This window comes from Corvus hawaiiensis, chromosome 7 (assembly GCF_020740725.1).
Source record: "Corvus hawaiiensis isolate bCorHaw1 chromosome 7, bCorHaw1.pri.cur, whole genome shotgun sequence".
NCBI classification, from domain to species: domain Eukaryota; kingdom Metazoa; phylum Chordata; class Aves; order Passeriformes; family Corvidae; genus Corvus; species Corvus hawaiiensis.
The window spans coordinates 16704309-16726089 of record NC_063219.1 but is presented as its reverse complement, the minus strand read 5'-3'; the positions used below and the strand labels follow the sequence as shown (position 1 = coordinate 16726089).

The 21781-nt window shown below is 41.4% G+C and overlaps 1 protein-coding gene and 1 long non-coding RNA gene across 4 annotated transcripts in view; both read right to left on the bottom strand.

The window, feature by feature from the left end:
• Positions 1–2255, bottom strand: part of CWC22 (CWC22 spliceosome associated protein homolog) — a 30640-nt gene extending 28385 nt beyond the window's left edge. Inside the window, exons 1-2 of one of the 3 annotated variants that reach the window (XM_048309742.1) lie at positions 2181–2255; positions 1546–1657 (exon numbers count right to left, since the gene is read on the bottom strand). In XM_048309742.1, coding sequence (XP_048165699.1) covers positions 1546–1572 — 27 coding nt within the window. In that variant the 5' untranslated portion in view covers positions 1573–1657; positions 2181–2255. The other 2 variants (XM_048309743.1, XM_048309741.1) reach the window with 2 other exon arrangements.
• Positions 2256–5953: 3698 nt separating this feature from the next.
• Positions 5954–21781, bottom strand: part of LOC125328924 — a 51697-nt gene continuing 35869 nt past the window's right edge. Inside the window, exon 2 of the long non-coding RNA XR_007204955.1 lies at positions 5954–12702. This is a non-coding gene — a long non-coding RNA (uncharacterized LOC125328924). The remainder of the gene's footprint in view (positions 12703–21781) is intronic.

Sequence of the window (21781 nt, the reverse complement as noted above, 5' to 3'; positions counted from 1 at the left end):
TAGAATATAATGACACCTCCTCCATAAAGAGCAGGGCAGACTGTTATCTTCAAAAACTTAACTGGGGGGAGTGTATACATGCAAATAAATAATTTTATTTTTGAGGCCACTATAACACACCCTAGAATATTGCCTAAGGGTGCACTTCAAACACCCAGCATTCTCTTGCCTGCATTAAGACAACGATACGAACCAAGGGCATTGCACTGTCCACTGGGAGCATGCCTCACTATGAAAGTTACATCCACCTGACTGTTTAATTTTAGAGCCACATTATCTTTGACAGCAGAGATAGTACAAGAAATTCACATATTCACCAAGGTTTTCTTACCCTTTCAATACTCATTACACCACAGATCACTGAATTCATTCAAGGCCAAGAAAAGTACTTAAGTTGGTTTTTTTCCCCAGCTCAGTAATATAATGCCAGTCTGTATCCTAAGCTTCCAAGCAAGCAGTAATAAAAATCTTTGAATAACACAGAACAGTTACTGTATTTAAATCCTATCTAGCAGATGGGAAGAAGGTAGTGGGTCTTTTTAGGATGATCCGTTCTCATGGGTTCTTTATCATCTGTCTCTGCCCAGGCAGAACCAAAAAGACAAGTGTTCACAGAAATAAAACAATATTATGGCTGTTTCTGTGTTTGCCACCTATCATGTCTCCTTGCAAAAGCAGCTATGTTTGCTCAAGAACTTGTCACCCTCAGCTCTTTGTGACTAGGATTTCTGCCACAAGCTAGTTCCCTTCCTTGTCCATTTTCATCAAAATGATTAACCGAGAGTGTCCAAACAGTGTGCTTTTGCTAACTGGCTTATTTTGACAGATGAGGGAGCACTACCAGATTGGGAAAATAGGAGAAGGTATTAAACCACCCCTCAAGCATCCCCACTAAAAGCCACTTAAGTCAGAAAAGCTGGATCTAAAAGAGTGAAGAAGCCTATGCAGGGCCCAGCTCCAAACAGGCATAGAAATACCACAGATCTGAGGCAGTGTATCATAACAATATTGCTCTGCCAACATGTCTCAAACGTGAGCTACTTTACAAATACAGCACTTCTCAATTTTTTCTTCTTGCATTCCCAAAAAATCACTCCCATCCACTCAGGAATGGGCCACATAGCTTTTAAAAGCAAAAGCTTTAACATGCACAGTATCACATACAGTTGTCAAATTAACTGCTAATTATTGTGTCTCTGTATCTTTTAAGTTCGCTGTTAAATGTTTCATAATCTTTCTCCATTCCTCTACATGCTTACATTTGTTGTTGAGCCATCATCATTCAGTAAGTTTTGACCAATTATTGTAACGTTATATGCTAGTAACATTCAGGACTTTCATTGTTAAGACAACAGGAGCTAGAAACAGCTGTAATTTACTGACTCCTAGTAGTATTTATCTTGTAAACTTGTAAGCTCTTGACAGCTACAAGTGTTGCTCACTTTGCATTCAGAAAATTTTATTTAACATAATATCAACTACAAACTTAGGTACCAGTAACATGAGAGCGGTCAAATCCTACAATTTAGGTTTAAAAACACTTACATTTACTTGTGTCACCCTGCTCTTCATCTTGACTTCCTGCTTTTTACAAAGTTCTCAACGTGCAGCAGTGAGGCAATCCAAGCTGGAGTTCAACGTATGAAAACCATTTCACCTGCAATACATAAAAGACAATCAAAACCTTTCGACTGCACACGGTGCCGGAGCACGCACCTTTACTTCGTTCTTGAAGGCTAAGCTTACACAAGTGCTTAAATCAAAGCGCACGGCTGCCCCGGGTCTATTCCGATTTCCTGCGGTGACACAGCGGCTGCTCAGCAGCGGCCGGGAGCTCAGCGGCACAGCCGGCCCCGAGACAAGTGCCCAGCCCGCGGCTGGGGCTGCCGGGGCCCTGCCCACCGACCCCGCCACACGGCTCTCGGCCCGGGCCCGGGCCCGCCCGCCGCGCTCTCGGCGGGGCCGCCTCACCGCCCGGCCCACGGCCTCGGGCCCGCTGCTGAGCGCCGGCACGGCGGGGGAGGCCGCGACCACCCGACCCTGGGGCGCACCCGGCCGGCGGCTCTCGGGGGCTCTCTCGGGTCTCCCGGGAAGGGTGAGAAGGGGTACCCCGGTGAGCCCCGCGCCCCGCCGTAACCTGAGCCCCGCACACTTCCCGGCCCGCGGCCCCGGGCCCGCACCTCCCGCCGCCGCCGCCGCCGCGCACGGCCCCGAACGCGTCACTTCCGGCGGCGCGGGGTGAGCGCGCGGCCCGGCCCGGCCCCCTCCGCCGCCATGTTGGGAGCGGGAGCGCGCGCTGAGCCCGGCCCGCCTCCTGCTCCAAGGGAGCGCGAGCGCCGCGGGCCCGGAGGCGTCGCAGCTTCGCCTCCGCTGCTGTGGGACCGCTGCTCCTGGGGCCCAGCTTCCCGGGAAAAACACCCCGCTGGGACCAAGCGCACAAGTTTCCCGTCAGGAGGACATGTAGCAGCCCGCGAGCAGTCAGCCGGCCTCCCTGAGGGGTGGAGATCTGCCCAAAGCGCCGCTGGAAAGTGGAGTGAATGAAATACTCCTGCCCCTTCAATAGCAGCTGAGCACACATGGCTGCCGCTTGCGCTGTGGGTTAAACAGAGGTGCAGATCTGTGCAGGACAGACACCAGCCACAGCGCCCTATTGAGAGCTACGATGCTGTTTGGACACCTGTGTGGTAGAGGGGTCTTTCTGACATCGGAAAGTTTGAAGTAATTCAGCACCATGGATCCAGGCTAACAGAGAGCCTTTGGCTTGTAGGCACAAATGTGTTTGGATTTTGGAAAGTAATTAAATGCATAGGGAGAGGATAAAGAAAAAATACTACATAAGGTCTTAAAATAGTTACGGTTCATTTTCAGTTCTTGTGAGATAAATGAAAATGAAAATAAACTCTTGTAGGACACAGCAGATCAGAGTCAGGAAGGCATTAACTCAGCTGAGAGGCAGATGGCTCCTGCAGGGCCATCTGTAATGGAGCTGTGCGGCTGTGCTGTGCCCACCTGTGTCCCTCTGCAGGTCCTGTGCCTCCTCAGCTACTGGGACACGGCAGTTGTTGAGGTGAAGAAGATGGCAATGAAACTTTCCCAAAGTTGGAAAATGCTACAATTTTTTTTCTTTCCTTTTGTAGGTTGTTAAATCAGCTTATTTATTCTGTACTGAACATGAGTACTTATGTTTTGTCACATCGTGTAACACACCTGTAACACTACTTTCATTGCAACAGTTAGCACAGGCTCAAACCCTCGCTGTCCAAAAAACATCACAGCATAGTGAGGAGCGGACATTCATGATTGGACAGATCTGGTCAATCTGGTGCAGCAATTGAAGACTTAGTCCCCAAGATTTAAACTGACTATCTTGCTCTTCTGTCACTATGATCTCACAGAATTGTGCTATGCAGCACTTCAACTCAGAACCGCTTCGGTTTAAACTAATGTACCAGTTCATGCTCCCCAGCCCTTGAAGTGTGTCTCGGTTTTGAAAGACAGGTGTCTGCTAAGGAAGGCAGAAGCCCCCCTTGAAGTGGCAGATATAACCCCTTTTCCCTCCAAGTTATTATATTTTGAAATCAAGGGCCTTTAGGCAAAGATGTGGGAAATAGGAATAACAGTTCTTTACTATATATATATATGTATATAACCAGTCAAACAAAACAACAACAACTCTGGCAGTAACAGCAAACACAAACCCAGTCCCAGCCTTCTCGGCTGTCAGGCCCTTTCCCCTCGGGTGCAGTTCCGCTCGCAGCCGGCAGGGGCGCTGGCGGCTCCCGGTGAGCAGGGCAGGTGCGATGGTTCCCCCGCGGCTGCAGGGGGCGCTCCGGAGCGAGCTCGGGAAACACGCGGCTCTGGTGCCCTGGGATCCCGGGAAGGATGGAACAAAGGCTTCACAAACCGCTGGGCAGCCGATCCCGGGCTCTCAGGAACAGCAGGCTGGAATGGCAGGGACGAACGCAAATCCCGGGTGGCAGACGAGATGTATCCAGATGGGAGAACCCCACGGAGGCCCAGGCAGGCAGGGCGAGCAGGGCTACAGCGCAGCGAAAACTCGAAGCAGCAGCGGGGCAGGGCAGCCACAGCTCGGTCTCCAGCAGGGCAGGGAAAGCGGCTTTTGGGATCCCGGCGTTGTTTCCAGCAGGAAGAAAGAACGGCCAAAAAGAAAGAAGCAGCAGCTCCTTTCTCTGCAGCTTCTCTCTCCGGACGCTCAGAGCGAACTGACCCCACACCCAGGTGTAGACAAAGGAGTAGCCAGGCCTGCCCCACTCCCTTTTTTGTCTTTCTTAAGTACAGCTATTTGTCCCCTAGCAACGTGCATATGGGAGAAAATTCCTTTAACAGGAAAAAACTAAGACTAAACTAAAACCCCAACAAAGTGTTCACAGAACGAGAAAAAACCTGTTCTCAAACTTTTCCAAAGACCAGAAATGCCATTGTAACGTTGTGTATCGTAACAGATATAAATATTCTGCACTCAGGAGGGAATAGCTATTTTTATTTACAAATTCATAAAAGTCAGCTTTCTCATTTATCTTCCAAGAGTAAGAAGAGTAATCAATGAAGCAAAACACACCCTGCTCAAAACCAACACAGAGATAGGATATGTTAAGTAATAATAATCAGAAAAAGTGCATGATTTTTTTTCCTGCTTATAACTTTTAGCTACAGAATTTGATTTCTTTGCCTTAATGATTTGCAAATGTGGTGCTTACACAGGAGACCGGGAACAGCATGTGTTTGGACGGTTGTACATGTTCTGACAATATGAATTGTTAAATGCTTTCACAAAGTATTCCCTGAACCCACTGTCTGCCTGCGAACGTTCTATGATTTCCCATTCTGCTGTGAAAGTAATCTTTTTCCTGCCTCACACTGTGCAAACAGGTGTCACGAAATAAAAAGGCATATGGCATCAATGTGGCAGCAGTATCTCCTGAGATGGACATCCTGTGGCTGATGGCACACGTACCATCCCTCAGCCTGTCCCTCCAGATGCCCTGGGAGAGAGAGAACATGGACAGCTGAGCTTTCCCTCAGAGGGAGCCTGAAGACAGGGATGGGAAATAAAAAGTTCTGTTTTGAGGTGCCCCCATCAGGAGACAACTGATAACCTCTAAGAAACATGTTTGTGATTTAAAAGTGGCTAAATAACATGGGATGACTTCAACTGCATTCTTTAGTTCTCTTCCTGGATGGGATGTGGAAAGCAGAGGAGGGGCTGGGGCAATGGGATTCACTGAACAAGGGAAAGGGCATTTTAATGCTGACTAGAAGCAGTGAAGTGAGGTTTCCCTTTTCTCCTTTCCTAAGTTAATGCTTTTACTCTTGGATTATGGAGTGAAGCTCCCTTCGGCTCATTTTTCCTCTGCTCATCTTACAGTCCCTTTTCTGCAGTGGGTCACACTTAGATTTTATTCTTCATCAGGTTGAAGGGAGAATGCTTTCAGTTTTATAGTGGGTCTAGTCTTGTGGCTTGGCAAAATTCTTTAAGAGATTCAAGTTTTATTTCTGTGAGGGTGAAAAGACAAAGCCCGCACTTCCTAAATGAACAGTTATAGGGGGTAGGATGCAGTGCAGGTTGAATATCCCAGATCAGCTTTTTTGAATCTACTGCACTCAAAATCCCAAATGTACAAAGTCTGAAGCAGATCTATGACTGTGGGTTCTGACTTCTAGAGGGAGGGATTCAGGCACATTCTCTTGACTGGTGTGTCTTCCACAGCTTCTTGCTCAGCATGTGGGGCTCCTTAATTGCCTGGGAGGCACTCAGGTGAAGCATCCAACTGAAGCAATCCTAATCACCCTGCAGGAGCCATATGCTACTCCGTAAGTGTAAGAGATGGTGAGGATCTCTTACCTCTGTCTCAGTCTTAAGTAAATTATAATTGGCATGGAGCATGATTATGGAGTCTGGAAAAAAAAAATCAAAGACAAAACCACACAAGAGTTAACCCATGTTGAGTGGCTTTATGTGTATTTAGAACAGCAATTATCAACAAAGAATACTTCTCCTTAAGTAAGCATGATGATCAGACTTTGAAATACAGTAACGCCCAATTCATACAAAATTGAACCAACATGAGAAGTTTGCCTTCAGATAAGGCAAATTTTAAATATAAATTTTTACACATGGAAAATGCTGAAAGAACTGAAAATTCAACTGAGACTAATAGTAATTAAACCAAGCGTAATTATAATCTTTGAAACCTGCACAAAGGGAGAAAGGGTAATGCATCCAACAAATTCACATTCATCAGCTTAATGTTGTGCATGAATAGTCCATTAGTAAGCCACAGGAAACGTAGTTTTAGTCATGTTGTTTTCCCATGGCAGTTTTTGTCATTGTGCTTGAAATTATATGAGTTAAAAATCATCCACACGCTGCACTCCCTGGGCTGGCGTTTCTCCGGGCATAAGCAGCTGTAGCTCCATCAACTCCCAGTCTTCCACAAGTGAGCAATAAAGGCTTGCTGTAGAAGCTCACTGAAAGTGCCTAATACTCCTGGAAAAGCAGTGATAGCTGCTCCAATACTTTATTCTGGTAGCTGTCTTTGCAGTTAGTATTGCTTTATTAATTAAACTCAGAATGATGGATTGGAGACTGGTTTCCCTGCCTGCTTTATTAGGAGTAAGGAATTTATACACAGCTAATTCCCATCCAAGTTAATCAGTGTGACCTTTAGCATGCTGTAGAATTAAAATGTTGTCCAGGGCTCAAAATTTATTTCCAGATAGTTGTTGGAATGTGCCAGCTGTGGGATATTACTCCACACATCAGCTGAGATGTGCAATTGCATCCTCTGTGGTTTAAGGTCAGATAAGTGAGCTGAGCCAGCAAAGGAGGCTGGAGACAACACAGCTGAACTTGTTCAGTAGCAGAGTGGGTCATGGATGTGTAATCCCTACTGCTACCTTTTGTGTGTCAGGAGTTATCTCTGATGCCTTGTGTTAAGAAGCAACATGTGGGGGAGACAGAGAAAGAAGAAAGCTCTTGCATCACGTAAATACCATTGTTTCAGAGGAATATAATATCCGTGCTGTGCAGTCCCCTCACCGTTACATTTTAGTAAATGCTGGAATATTATGGGTTTACAATACTGAGAAATATCTCTTTTTTGTTCCTCAAATGGGTGACACTCATCACATTCCATCACAAAATTTGTTTTTCCCAAGGAGACACCAGCAGACTCCTAGTTTGTTTTGAAACCTCGTCAAAGTGAAGCTATTCCAGTGGCAGGGATGATCATATGTGGAACTTCCACACAATTTCCTCTGTGAGAACACATCGCATATGTTTGCTATTATTTTTAATGACTGTCTTCCAGTTGCTTCTCATAGTAGTAAAAAAATCCACCCAGCTACTGTTTAAAGCACTTCCTAGTCTGTGTGCTAAAATCTCCCTTCTTTCACTTTTGTGGCAATGCTCTTCTCCAGCCACTTCTGGGACTGAAAACAATTCTTGTCCCTTCAGGCATCTTCTAACCTTAAATTAGTATACAGACTAAGCAATTATTCAGAAAAAGGAAGGCACTGTGAATGCAGATTGGCAAAAAAGAGTAATTGTTTTTACAATGAGTTTTTGCTTGCTACTGTTATTAATGGGTTTTTGTTTGTTTGTTTGAAGCCATTCCTACGTAGTGGTATGGAGTGAGCCAGAAGTAATGCTGCAGGTACAGGTCACTCTGGTCTGTGAACTGGTGTTTTCATGGCCGTAGTTTCACTTTGTCCTTATATGCTGCAGAAGAGTGCTGGTTCTTTTCCAAAGTTCCAAGAGTTCATCAAACCAAGGTGTCACTCTACAGCCAGCCCTCTGAAGTTAGAATATCTGCCTAAAATTTCAGGGTTATACCGTGAATTGAGCTGTGTCATCATTTGGCAACTCTAGCTTATTTAGCAACTGAAATCCTTTTCTAGCAACTAAATCCCTTTCATTTTTGTTTTTGCTCCTTTGTACTGATTTTTTTTTTTTTACCCTCTATGAAGTAGTTTTATATCTCCTGACCTTGAAAAAAAAAAAATCTCTGCTGTTCTGCAGAGCTAGGACAGTAGAGCTCTGTGGTGGGATCATGATGATGAGTGCTAGAAGGTGTGTTTGTGCCCAGAAACCAGAGGACAGGCTAATAAATGCACTTTTTCTTTGCCTTCCTGCACTAAGCTGGTGATTGTATCATGTAATGCATGGGTTAGTGGTTTGGGAATTGTTTCCACATTCTTTGCTAAGCCTGCACAACTTGTGTGATGTAATCCTTCTCTACTGAAATCTTAAAATATAATTTTATTCAAACTTTACTCTTGAAATAGAAAGGAAACAGATAAAGATATCAGAAACAGGAATATTCTATCCATACTGGAAATTGTACCTAAATTTTGTCTTGTATCAAGGACCAATGAATTAACTGTTACAAGCTTCTAAAAATGTGGCTAAATGGCTAGGCCATTCTACAGCTTTGCTTTTCCAAGCTAGAAATGAAAAATGTGTTCTTCCTGTAGTTTATCCTGCACAGAAGGTGAAAGAAAAAAAATACAGTGTCCTGTTCCTTCTGTCATGTTCCTCCTGCATTTTTGTGATGATGTCATTGAGCAGATGCAGCCACTCATGCCTTGAACTAAAGGACAAGTTAGCATAGCTGCTTCCCACTGCTGAGCTGACATTTGGATGTTGTTCTCACCTTTTATCTCTTTAACAGTGCTGAGGGAAAGGTGCTGTCTGACCAGAGCTGTTGGCTGCTCCCAATGAATCTCAGGTGAGATTAAAGCACAAACACATGGTGGGTAGATGGTATGTCATAATGCATGGAAAGGACCTGACTATTTATAAGTTGCCTTATTTTAGTTACAAAACCAGTGTATTCATTAATTCTTCTGAATTTGTTCAGTTTCTTGATTATTCTTATGGTCCTGATGTCATGACAGAACATCTAGATGTTGGCAGGACATTGAGCACCCTTTGGAGTTCCTGGATCTTGCAGCATATCCAGCTATGTGAATTAATTACAGCAGATTAAAAAATGCAGAATGTTGGTTGAAAACATTTTTTTCAGCATTGAAACAGAATAACAACCCTGGGAAGACCCCCTGAAATATTTCACAAGGAGCTTTACTATATACAGAACAATAACATATTTGAAACAATAAAGGTGAGGGAGTATACTAACAAGAAAAGTAACAAGTTATAAACTTGAGTGTTGCAGTAACTGTTGGGTATTGTACAAAACCTGATGCCACTATTATCTTCTTGGAAGTGATGCATTTTAGTTCTATCAAAGGGCAGCTCTTCACTATGTGAGATCAACATTTCTGTTCAAGGTGAAGTGATCCAAGGATCTTACCTGATTTGTTAATGGAGCTGGTCTAAATACTGGCAGAGCCTGCACAATGTCTCCTGACTCTCCTTTTAATCTTTTCAATCCTATTTTGTATCATAGGAACTGTTCCTTAGCCTACTCAGAAGAATGTCTCTTTTTCCTAGGTCAAAGAGTCTTCTAGTGGTGTGTAATGGAAGAGTTAGCACTTCAATCAAGAAAAGAAGATACGGCAGTCAATAAGACAGATGCATTAAACAGATAAAAGCAATTACTTTGGAGTGACAGTGACACCATGTATATAATGCAATATGATTTTAAACAAAATACAGAATTTCTGTGATGTTTAAAAAAGTACATACTATAAATTAAAAAAAAAAAAAATCACAGCAATTGCCAAAATTTCTTGTTCAAAATAACAAAAACAAATGCCAAAGTGTTGATGCTCCTTTGATAGTTTTACCAGTTGTGTGGTTTTGCACGCTGTATAATCAATGGTAAGAGCCCCTGACCTTTTTTACTTTGTCTAAGACGGACCTGTTAGCATTTTTTCCCCTTTAAACGCTGTGGTATATTGTCTAAAATTTTACTGGCAGCAGTGCTATCCAGAAAAAGTCACCACAACAAGCCCCTTTAGGAATGTGTTCATCATGTCACAAAATGCTGCATTAATTAATTATCTCTTCCTAGCACTACAGCAGACCTTCAAATTAATAGCTACTGCAAACTATAGGCAAACAGTAGGTGTCTGACTTAATTAACTCTGACTGCGTGTGATGTGATTTGTATCTTGGTGTTGCTTGTGCTAAAAATGGGCACTGTTTTTCCTGTGGCATATGGCTGTATTTCTCCAAAGGGCTGGGATACTGCAACTTGAGGAGCAAGATTACTTTACTGTTGTTTGATGATTTTGTTATCATTATGGTCTGCAGAACAGAAGATCTGCAAACATCGAGGCACAGGTAATGGAGTAATGCCAAATTAATTGCACTATTGTTTTGATGAAGAACTCCTGTAAGTAATATATAAATAAAGAAAGAAACAAACTATTAATAGAAACACCAGAACAGATTTGCTGTATGGTCTAAATAAAAACAGACTGTATGATGACATGGGTGATCTGAAGACCCCACTGCACTCAAGAGAGAAATTACTTATTTTTTTATTTTAAGGGTAAATTCTAATGCCAAGGATAATTTCCTCCCTGCACCACCATGGCCATGCACAATTCCTCACAGCTACTCAGGGTAGGAAATTCAGCCACCCCGTGGCTGGAATGGTTATACGTCTTTGTTGTCCTAATTCTGGTGAAGTATTTACTTCACAAAACTTCTGGGGACACCATGAGTGCAGTTGAACACTATCAAAAAATGCTCTTCTTCCCAGAAGTCCTTCTGGATGAGATATTTTATCTTTGCTGGGGGGATCAAATAAAATAATGATGCTGTTCCCTTGTGAAGGTACAAAGTGATTGTGAAGAGTGCTCATAAAAACCCTGTCTGGATATAGGTGGCACCCTCCAACTGTCACCTCTCTGTCCTGCTGCACAGGAGGTATTCCAGCATAGCAACACATATTTCAATTTTGTCCAAATTTTTTTTTAAAATAAGGGTTTTTTTTTTCCCAAATATGTAATTGCAACTGTTCCATCCTTTTTCATTATGAAAATGTAGAAAAGACTTCTACATTTTAAGACATAAAATGCAACATGAAAAGTACACACAAAAATAGTATTTTTCTTTAACTCTGCTACAGAATGTGTGGTAAACTCCACATCAGAAATAGAATATATTGTAATATATTATAAATAATAACTATCAATTAACCAATAGTTAATGCTTGGAGTCACCCCATGCTTGAATACCTGATGAATATTAATAGTTATTTGGTTTGTTTTTATGGAGCCTTCTCCTCAGATGTTATATTTGAAGGAAAGCAGTACACTTCTCTTATGGTTGCTAACTGTACCTTTCTATTTTGAGTTGAGTCCTTACAGTTTTTGCAGAGTACCAAATGTTCCTATTTCCTATGAGAAGGGTTTCCAAATGAGCCTTTGGCAATATTTCTGTACAAAGTGGGACCACTGTGGGAATAAACTGGCTTTGCCTCTCAAATCTCCATGGGGCTTATGAGGTAAAATGACTTTAGCAGGGAAAGTAGGTTAAAGCAAGGAGAGACAGCCTCCTCAATCAACAGAGCTGAAAATAAGCATAAACACCCACCTGATCCAATACATGTAAGACTCAGTAGTTCTAAAAAAGACCACAGGTCAAAAAGCATCAAGTAACTTAGACTTATAAAAGATGTTCCTTAACTGTTACTTGGATGATTTAGCTTTAAACTAGGTTTACTGTATGATGATTTTAAAATCTCATTTGATATAATCTTAATCTTTGAAAGTAGTCTGTTTTTTTGGATATGAACACTGAAAACCTGAATATTTTTTTTTCTTTTTGTGTGTATGTTCCTGCCAGTGTATTTTAGTAAGGATTAGAGGGTTTGGTATTTTGTTGTGGTTTTTTTTCAACCATTGGACCGTAGGTAAGTTGCTTGAGTAAGAATTATTAGAAAAAATAGTGTGTTCTTAATTATTTTTAGAATTTCTTCTTTCAGACACAGATTCTCTAGGAATTAAAATGTTTTCCTGTTTTTTTTTTCCATACCTAATTCAATAGCTTTCTCTGTTTTCTACCATGTGAGTTCTTACCAGTAATATGGACTTTTTCCCACCTCCTACCTATAGCATTAATGAACTGTTACTTCTGGAAATCCTTTTGTAAGTTCCCTAAGATATTGTAACACTTCTTCTCAGCTCCAGTTATAAATTACCTTGAATGTAGAGATTAATTTTGACACTGATGAGTTTTCATAGTACCAAAATTTACCAACAGTAGTTACGTCACTTATGTGCCATTCTTCATAGTATCACTGTGTATCATTGGGGGAAATTAAATTCTGACAACAGAAGCGTCTCATTCGTCTCAGCTTTTTTCCCTTCTTTTTGTAGTGTAACAGTGCCCCCAAGAGCTTTTTTTTCAGGAAGGGGCAGTTTAAGAAAATTAGGTCAACCATCCATCAGTATATTAATCTCCAAACATAAAAATTCTGCCCAGCATTGCAACCAGAGGTGTTGGTTTGAAGAATGGCTTAAAGACAGTTTATTTTGGTTTTCTTATCTTATGCCCAACAATAGAATGTAACTAAATGACTGAATTCCTCTAATGGGTCCAGTTTGGAGAGCTCTGCTTGCAGAGGGTATCTTTGCTGGCACTCTGAAGAAAGGGAGGAGGCTGCAGGGCACTTCTCAGCAAAGGTCTTTATGGCAGGGCTGCTTTTGTCCTTTGCCAGTTGACATCAGGAGAGCTGGCAGTGGTCCAGGTGGCAGCAGGAAGTACTATTTGTTTGTTTAGAAGATAGATAGCACGAAGTGAACAAGAACAAAGAGAGAATAAACAAGGAACAGCTTTAGTTACAGCACAGTCGTAAAAATACAAATACCAAGCCTATTAGGTATTTTGCTAAAATACATGAAATATACACAAAAATAATCATGAATAGCCTCTAACACTCAGAGAGGCAGATTTTTATGATATCCTGAAGTGATAAAACTTTTCAACATTTTTTAAGTGTCAGGAGTCATCAGTACTTTTCCTGACCGAGAAACATCTACTACAAACAGAAATTTGGGTAGTTTGTTGTCTTTCTCTCAATCCCATCGCATGGGTTTGCCAAAAGTGGAAACTCATAAATGAAATTTAAAAAATCACACGTAAGCAAATCATTGCTTTAAATAACTTTCAATAAACTGTCACAGGAACAGCTCAGGACTTCATGTACAACAGAAGTAGGAAGTTTAAATAGTAGGCATGGTCTCCCCGAACGTCCTGCTAATATCTCTCTTCAGCAGAGCGATCTCACTTTCTCAGGAATATCTCTACAGACCATTTTCAGCGAGGTCCTAGGCCCCTGAGAGATTTAGGGGTGGAAGTCAGCACTTTGAACTCTACCTGGACAGTATGCAGAGCTTCTCATACTGGTAGGTAAGTGTGAAAGCCTTGTGATGTGATAAGACCTGTGCCAGAGCACGAATGCAGTAACAAGATGATGTTGTTCAGATCAAGTGTGCAGTCTGCCAAATGTGGTTATTTCTGACTTGCACAGATTTGCCTGAATAGAGATGAGTATGAGAAAGAGGAAGTGCTATAAAACACACAAAGAAGAAATAAATCATAGCATTCCTAGGTACTCCCAAGTTCCAAAGAATAAAACTGTGCTCTTGGTTGTGGGAGAGCACCAGAATGAAGCTAACTCTGTGACATGTGACTTTGTTCTCTCCATAGGAGATGTCTACATCCTGCAGCTTCCCACAGCTTCATTACATACTCACTAAATATTTTTACATGGACATTATAAACTCATTTTGGATCACAGAGTGTGTCCATTCTTTAGCTGAGTTTAGAAACTTAATTATTCCTCCTTATATTAGAATTACAACTAATTAGGAACCAATTACTAATAATAAAAGAAACGTGCTGTAATTTATCTGTCAAATGCATCCCTGTACAAATATTTTAAAGGCTGTACTGGCCTCCCAAATAAATAAAGATCTACTCTCTTAATAATTATTTTATGGATCTTCATAGCTTTGACTCCATGAGTCTATTTTTCCAGTCTGTTAGCATCACAGCACATAATTTAGGGGTGGGAGAATAAACTGTCCCATGGGAAAATAAAAAAAATAGTTTTTAGGTGCCTTGTGGTAGTTGCAGACACTTTGGGGTGAGTCCTTTGTGTTTTGTGCTTAATATAAACACAGGGAAGTTGTGGAGTGGTATCAGGAAGTTGTGGTACAGCTAATCAGCATAGCCTTTCACTAGAGATTCAGGGCATTATTTGCAATTCAGTGGATTTGTTTTGTTCTGATTAATAATCTGACAAATTTCTGAGCTTTAGGAAATATTTCACTAACATTTAGAAATATAAAAATAACTCGAGGCATTAATTTTCTAGCATTCAAAATTCAGCATTTGCCTTAAACCTGGAAGTTTGCTCTTTTTAGTTTTAACCCAGACAAATATGAACCTTGAATAGGTGTTAGAGTGAGTATGACATTTCTCTGTACAGAAAAAATTCTGCTCTTGAAATTTCTTGCTCTCACCAATTTTAGTCAGCCTTACCCAACCTGAGTTGGCAATACCAAAACGTGATCCCACACAGCAAATCACTTCTGGTTCAGCAATGATCTGCAAGTATGTGTCTAATGTTACTCCTGCTTGAAACTCCAGAATTCCAGCTTTGCATTTGTTAATTACTTGGATTTGGGGCAAAGATCAGAGAGGAAGAGGTCTCCTTTTTTAGGAATATTTGTAACTGATTTCCCCATCTGTAGAAGTAATTCCTACTTAAAAATTAGAAGTAATTTCAATTGCAAAAACAGACACTAAATTTTCCCTTTCTTGATTTGATTTCTGTGGCAGGAAACTCACCAAAGACAAAATGTTGTGGAAGAGAAGGTCAGAATGGATGGTTTTACAAGTGGGGTGGAGTCACTTTTACAAAAGTGGGAGAAAGGTGACCTCTGCTCAGAAGCCTCCCTGCTCATTAGCAGGTGGATGTGGTTTAAAGAGTCACTGTGGTGCAAAGAAGGAATCAAATTAGATGTTGTGTGAAGCTGTCATTACTGTGTGTTTCTCTGTATGTTCCAGCTTAAAGCGTGTCGTTCCTTTCATAGCAGCCCCTCAGATTACTGTAGCTCATCCTTTCCACATCAAAGTGCTGTCAGCACTTTTATAGTATAAAAAGAACACGGACATAACTTTACAATACATTCTCTTCAAACGGCTTTGACTTGTGCAGTTGCAACATTTTATTCTGGGATTTGCAAAGGAAGATGCACTAAAATGAGTAGCATCTTAAAGCTGAACAAAAATAGGGAACGAAATATCTATTTAAAATGGGACCAAAGCACCTCTGCAGGGATGGTGAGGATTTTAGGAAGTCAATTCTTCTCAAGTGCCATCTGAATTATACTTCAGTCAGCTAGTATGAACCACTGAGAGTGTGGAAATTGTCCATTCTTGAAAAGTATGAATCATCTCTTTTTATTTACTAGCTAAAAAAACTTGGTACCTTAAAAAGTCTTCAGTAAAATATACAGTAATGTCAGATCCAATCAGCTCAAAGGCTCAGCCTCAGCTAGTAGCCAGCAGCTGGGCTCACTGTCTTGGCCTTATTGCTCTATGAGAAAGTCAAATAATGAAATATCGAATACAGGAAAAGAGAGAGTGAAAGGCAGCAGAAAGACAGAACTTCATAGAACTGGCTTTAACTTTGTGGGTCTTTCTTTAAACCCATTCTGCCAAGAAATTTGTTTTCTTCTTAGTGATGATGCAGCTATGCATGTAGAATGTGTAAATGTTTCCAGTTGTATTTCCTTGCCAGGTTTGTCATTTGCCAGCATCTGTAGAAGAGGTTGTCACAGAAGTGAGTAATGGCAGGACAGAGAACAGAAATGAGAAAAGCTGACAATCTGTGAAAGGGAGGGCAGCCTGTGTGTTGGCCAGCAGACAAGCAATTCCACGTGGTTCATCCACCCATCTCCCATTTCAGGCATTCTCAACAGCTGGGACTGGAGTAATGTCATACAGGACTTTGCCTCTTTTCCCTGGTGGAAGGCTAAAGGTGCTGGATCTTACTGTCATTGGTGCTGAACTGGGCTACTACGGTCAGTCTTTCCAAAACAAATTATAGACCTAGGTTTTCGGATATTCTTCCTGCTATTTCTGCATAGGCAAGTAATAACCTAACAAGCTCTGGAGTTTCAGGTGGATGTGCTGTACCATTGTCAGGAAGACTCAGGGATCTCTTCCATCCCATTGTGGTTGAAGGCAATGCAACACAGGAGAAATTCTGTACAGGATGGACCTAGCTATGGCCACAGAAAGGATAAGCCTGTGCCAGCATGTGGGACCACATTTTTCTTTCATATAGGAACTCTAGAGTTTTGGGTTTATCCCAAATTACAAGGAATTCAGGCATGTTTTTTCAACAGAAAATAGAACTACAGCTGAATGAATAATTACCAAAGTGCTGTATTTAATTGTCAAGGTTATAATACGATACTCAAAGAATTATTTCTTAGTATGAAAAAGCACAGCATTACTATGAAATAAGGTAAGAACATTCACATGAAGGCATAAAGTTCAATGAGAGAAAGAGAAAAGTTAGTATTTGGATAACTTTTTTTTTTTTTTTTTTACTTTTTGGAAAAAAAATCATGAAATCACAAAAATGAAAGTTTAGCTCTATATATACTACGTTTGTGAGATCCATCTCTACCTAAATACCGTTCAACTTTGCTTCAGAACTATAGAATATTTACACTCAAAACTACTTCATCCTTCTACGTTTGCTTTTGCTCCCATATCTTATTAGCATACGACACAGCATTGTGTCCTTGGCTCTTCGTGAATGCAGAAGGACAAATACTTTGCAATAATGTTCCATGTTACAGAGAGGTCACAAACCGATCTTGGTTACTTCAGTGTAAATCTGGAGAAACTCGGCTGAGCTCAATAGACTTACTCAGGCCTGAAATCAATTATTGCTCTGGCGTGAGCGAGATGGAGCCCGGCTCCTCGGCCCAGTCCTGGCATTGAGATGCAAATGGGCACGGCGGGGAAGAGGGAACCCTGCCCGGCATCCCAGCGGCAGCCGGGCCGCCGCAATCCTGGCACCGCTCGTGCGGGCCCGGCGAGGAACAAAGGCGGGGCGTGCCGGCGGGGGCGGCCCGGGGAGCGACACGGCCGGCGGGCAGCCGGGGACAGGCTCAATGGAAGGGGGTCATTGTTATGCAGCCATCCAAGAATAGAAACAAAATGCAGCTTAAATACTCCTCCCCCGAGCCAGCCCCCGCGATTATGCTTCCAATGACCGCAGTGGTAGCTGTGGTGTCCATATTTCCATTTCGGTCCCTGGCATCTGTGGGCACTGGCACTGAAGCAGGGCCCAGTGGGATGCCTGGAAGGCAGTGCTGTGCCAGGTTAGTGATGGGCTACATCAGTTTAGACAAAATGATGCTTCCTGACACCCTCCCTGTGTAAGCCACTCTGTAGGAATAGGCTGCAAACACACGCACCACAAAGTTCCTTTCCATCTCCTTCCTGTGTCTTACCTCCTACACCAGCAACCAAGCAATTAAGAACATGTAGTCTTAACCTGTATCAGTTTAAAAATTACACTTCCCACCTGATGTGTGCCATTACACAATTTTTTACACAGAGAATTTAACCCGAAGTAGCACATATGTCAGTGGCTGAGTCTCAGTTGTTCTCACAGAGGAACCCCAGTAGTACAGTGGGATGTTTTGGGGGTAGGGATCTGCACTCTTTAAACCCTTCCCCAGGGAGCCCATTCTCCGGCTCGCATTAGCTTTAATAAAAGGCAGAGGGGATTACGAGTTTTGTTTCTTTTGCCATGTCAGTATTTTCCCGTATAGTGATGAGGAGTCTATATAAGAAAAAAATAACACTGCAACAGACCTCTTAAATCCTGTGTCATATTTACCCACTAGTGATTTTTTCCCTTTGGTAGCACATGTAAATAAATGTGAAGAAAATAAATACTGAATAGGCAGCTAATTCTGTAAGCAAAGGATGACATCGAATTTAACAAGGAAATTAATTCTCCATTTCTTTTTGTTTAGTTTTTATTATAATTATTTAATGCTGTTTACCTTTCTCCATTTGTTATGCTCAAATTGACAACTCTGGGAAAAATAGTAAATACATAAAAACTTGATAAACCCCTTGATCTCTGACAAGCAGCGAATAAAGCCTTATTTGAAAGCGATAAATAGTAAGGAATTGCTTGATTTTTCAGAAGTTTGCTTTTTTAAAAAAATTCAGGAATACAAAATATTAACTTCATTTTACAGTAAGTTTGAACTAGCTGACCTTAGTCTTTGAAAATGGGAGAATTCCATTGTAGACAGCAGATTTGGCACTTTATTTTGAAAGATAGTTCTAAAAGGGAAACTCTTGCTCCCCACTTTACTTCCTACTGCAAAGTCTATATGACTTTCCAAACTGTTGTAGTACCTACATATAAATACTCTGCTACTAAACCTGAGAATGGTAATTTTCTTCATCCACAGCACTTTTAGACAACCTGGAACATATATCTCTGCTTTGAGCACTAGCTGTGTAAAAATGTCCATTGTAAATGCAAAAGAGAAAGTTTCCAACTCGTTTATTATCACCTCTCTTCATTAAGCTCTTGTAGGTAAAAGATTTAATATGGAAAAAAAGATACCAAATTAAAATCAGTGTTTCAGGTACATCCTGTTGTGATGAGAGTTGATGTACCTTTACTGAATACAGACCACAAAGCTGACAAGAATCAGGATAGCAACGATTGCCTCTGATCCATCCCAAAGTCTGTGAAACATCCAGAGGGGTCCCTGGGCAAAGGCTGAGGAGGGCAGGGATTTGCCATTCTCCTTGTCTAAAGCCCCAGACAGAAGAAAGTGTCGTATTAGAGCATCTCAGAGCTGTAAGGTGACTGGGGCTTTTAGGTCAAAACAAAGGAATCTTCTTCACATCAGTATTACAGAAGGAAATTACATGAATTAGCTAAAAAAGCATTCTTAGGGCACTGAAGAGAGACAGAAAGTGTTCAATTTCTAGTTACGGGGTGCACATGGCTGGGTCATGGCCATGCCTGCAGTAGATGTTGTCATGCTGGGGGCCATATGCTTTTAAGTTTCTCAGAAATTAATGAAGTCATGACTTTGCTTCTCCCAGCCTCCCCCACAGGTCAGCCAAATTATGGGGTGTGCTGCTCTGGTGTGCTCTCACAGGCGATACTTTGAAAATCTAAATTCATCTCCTTTGCACAGGGAACACATAATAATTCTACTGACAAGTATCCAGGCAGACTCTGCACAGCAGCTTTGATGTGCAGAAATCCTGGCTGAGCCTGGTGACCTGGCAGGGCTGTGTAGGAGGCAGACAAGTGGAATTCCAGTTTTATATATGAGCACACACTAAGGAGTTTTGAGGTATTGTGTTCTGTCTATCTACTGTCTGCAGAGCTTTAATCCATCAATCACCTTCCAGATCTATAGAATTTATTTTCTTTTGCTAGCCACAAATCTGAGGTGGCTCTGGTACATGTCAGCCAGAACAATATTTCCATTTATTTATATCATTCAATACACTGAGTGCATTGACCATACACAAAATTAAGTGATAGGCTGTTTTTTATTTATCTGAGGGGGATTGTAGTGGTCAGAAGTAAGGACAAAATTTAGGGCCTTATCCCTCCTAGGCTGCTGAGTCTCCTCAATTTCTGTAGACTTTAGTGAGGAACAGGGGACAAAAGCTCCTTATGGAATGGTGTCTTTGGGAAGGAGTGTTGTGACAGCCAGCAAAGCTAAGCTGGCAGTGGGGACAGCTTCTGTGCTCACTATGCATCTGATATTACTCAAATGACTTTACTCAGAGTATTACATAGTGCTATGTGTTGCAATAGAAGGTCACTGCTGTTGCCAAATTCTGCACCTCTGCTTACTGAAATAAAAACCATAATAGAATATATATGTAAAAATTCCTTTCCTCTATTACTATGGTGATTTGTCTTAAAAGATACTATAATAAACACAATAAGTCATAATAATTACTTCATGTGAAAACAAACAAACCCTGTGACCTGGTTCCCTTGAAATGTTAAGCGATTCTGACTGAAACACGAACTATCTGCTAAGAACAGTGAATTGTTAGGGTGAAGCTGGAGGCTGTCTGCTTTATAGAAATGAAAGTAATGAATTAAGAAAACTCAACACTGATTTGATAAGTTTGCATTACTTAAATTAGTTGCCATGAGAAATCACTGAAAAAAGAGGCTTTTATAATTTCTTTTTGAAATTGGACTATGCTCATGGTGTTAAAAGTGTGCATGTATGAAAGAACCGGATTGCAGAATCTTTAATGTTGACCTTCTTTTGATAACTTAACTTTGGCATAGCCTCTGCTTTTAAATGAGAGCACTCAGTTTGTAGTGCTGTCTTAAACTCACTGTATGGCTAGTGAGCTTCAGCAGGTTTAGCACTTCTGTGCTCTAGACATAGCATTTGTATGTTTTTTTTCTCCCCAAAGAAGTAAATTATTAATACAGCATCAACCTTTTTTAACCTAGCTTCTGACAGGCTGGGATTTTTCCAATCTCAGTTGAAACTGTCTAAATAATTTATCAAGTATTCTTTCAGCGTACAATGAATTCTGAAACCTAAGAAATGTTAAATGAGATTCCCTGCCCTTACAGTATGAGTGGGTTACTGAGGTTAAGCTAGTATTTTCTTTGAACTTTTGTCAGTCCCTGCTTTCTCCCGTTGTACAGTCTCCTTTTTCTCTCCTACTGTCTATTAATTTTCATGACATTTTCTATTTATCAGACTCTTCCTTTGTGTTTCTGTTTCTCTTGCTACCTCTTCCCTTGCTGATGTCTTTCTATATGTCTTCTTCATTACAGTAAGACAGCTTTCCTTTAAGATGGTCCTCCAGAGAGAGAAACCATTGATTTCTAGTCCCAAGCTGTACAGGCAGTCCTGGATCTTTCAGTACAGCCTCAAATTCAACTGAACCTTCTCCCATCCCCATTAAGAAAATGGTGACAAATCACAGAATCACAGAGTCATAGAATGGTTTGGTATGGAAAGGACCTTTACAGGTCCTGTAGTCCAACCTCCGTGGACGGGGACACAGAGACCAGGTTTCTTAGCGCCCCATTCAGCCTGGCCTTGAATGCCGCCGGGGATGGGGTATCTGCCCCCTCTCTGGACAGCCTGTTCCAGTGTTCTGTCACCCTCACCATGAAAAATTTCCTCCTTATGTCCAGACTGAATCTAACCTCTTTCAGTCTAAAATCATTACCCCCTTGTCTATTGCTACAGGCCCTGCTACTAAAGAGTCTTAAAAAGTGTTGAGGTCTTTGGTAGAGAAGGAAGGTGTTTGCACAGAACTTGGATCCACAAAGAACACGTAAGCTTGAAAAGACGTATTTCCAGGTCAGGTATCTCACACACGTGAACGCCAATCCATTTCTATCTGGTCAAAGCTTCCTCAAAGATTGGCTTTTTTACAACACTTCAATAACTGCCTCTCGAAGAACCACTTAAGAAGTTTTTAAAAACACAAAAGAACCCTCCACGAAAACTTTGAGCTATTCCAAATTTTACAGCATGTATTTTAATCCTTTTAAAGTTTAGTCAGTGGTTCAGGTTACTTCCAATTTTCTTTTCAGGAATTAAAAAAATGATAAAGTAGCACCCCACAGAGATTTTTATTGAGACTCAGCAATTCAGTATTGTATCTCTTATAAATTAATGATATAAGGAACTATGCTTCAAGACGTCTGAAGTAGCATCACGTTGCTGAAAACAGCAGAAATCTGGACTGGCTGCTGAATTTCTATAA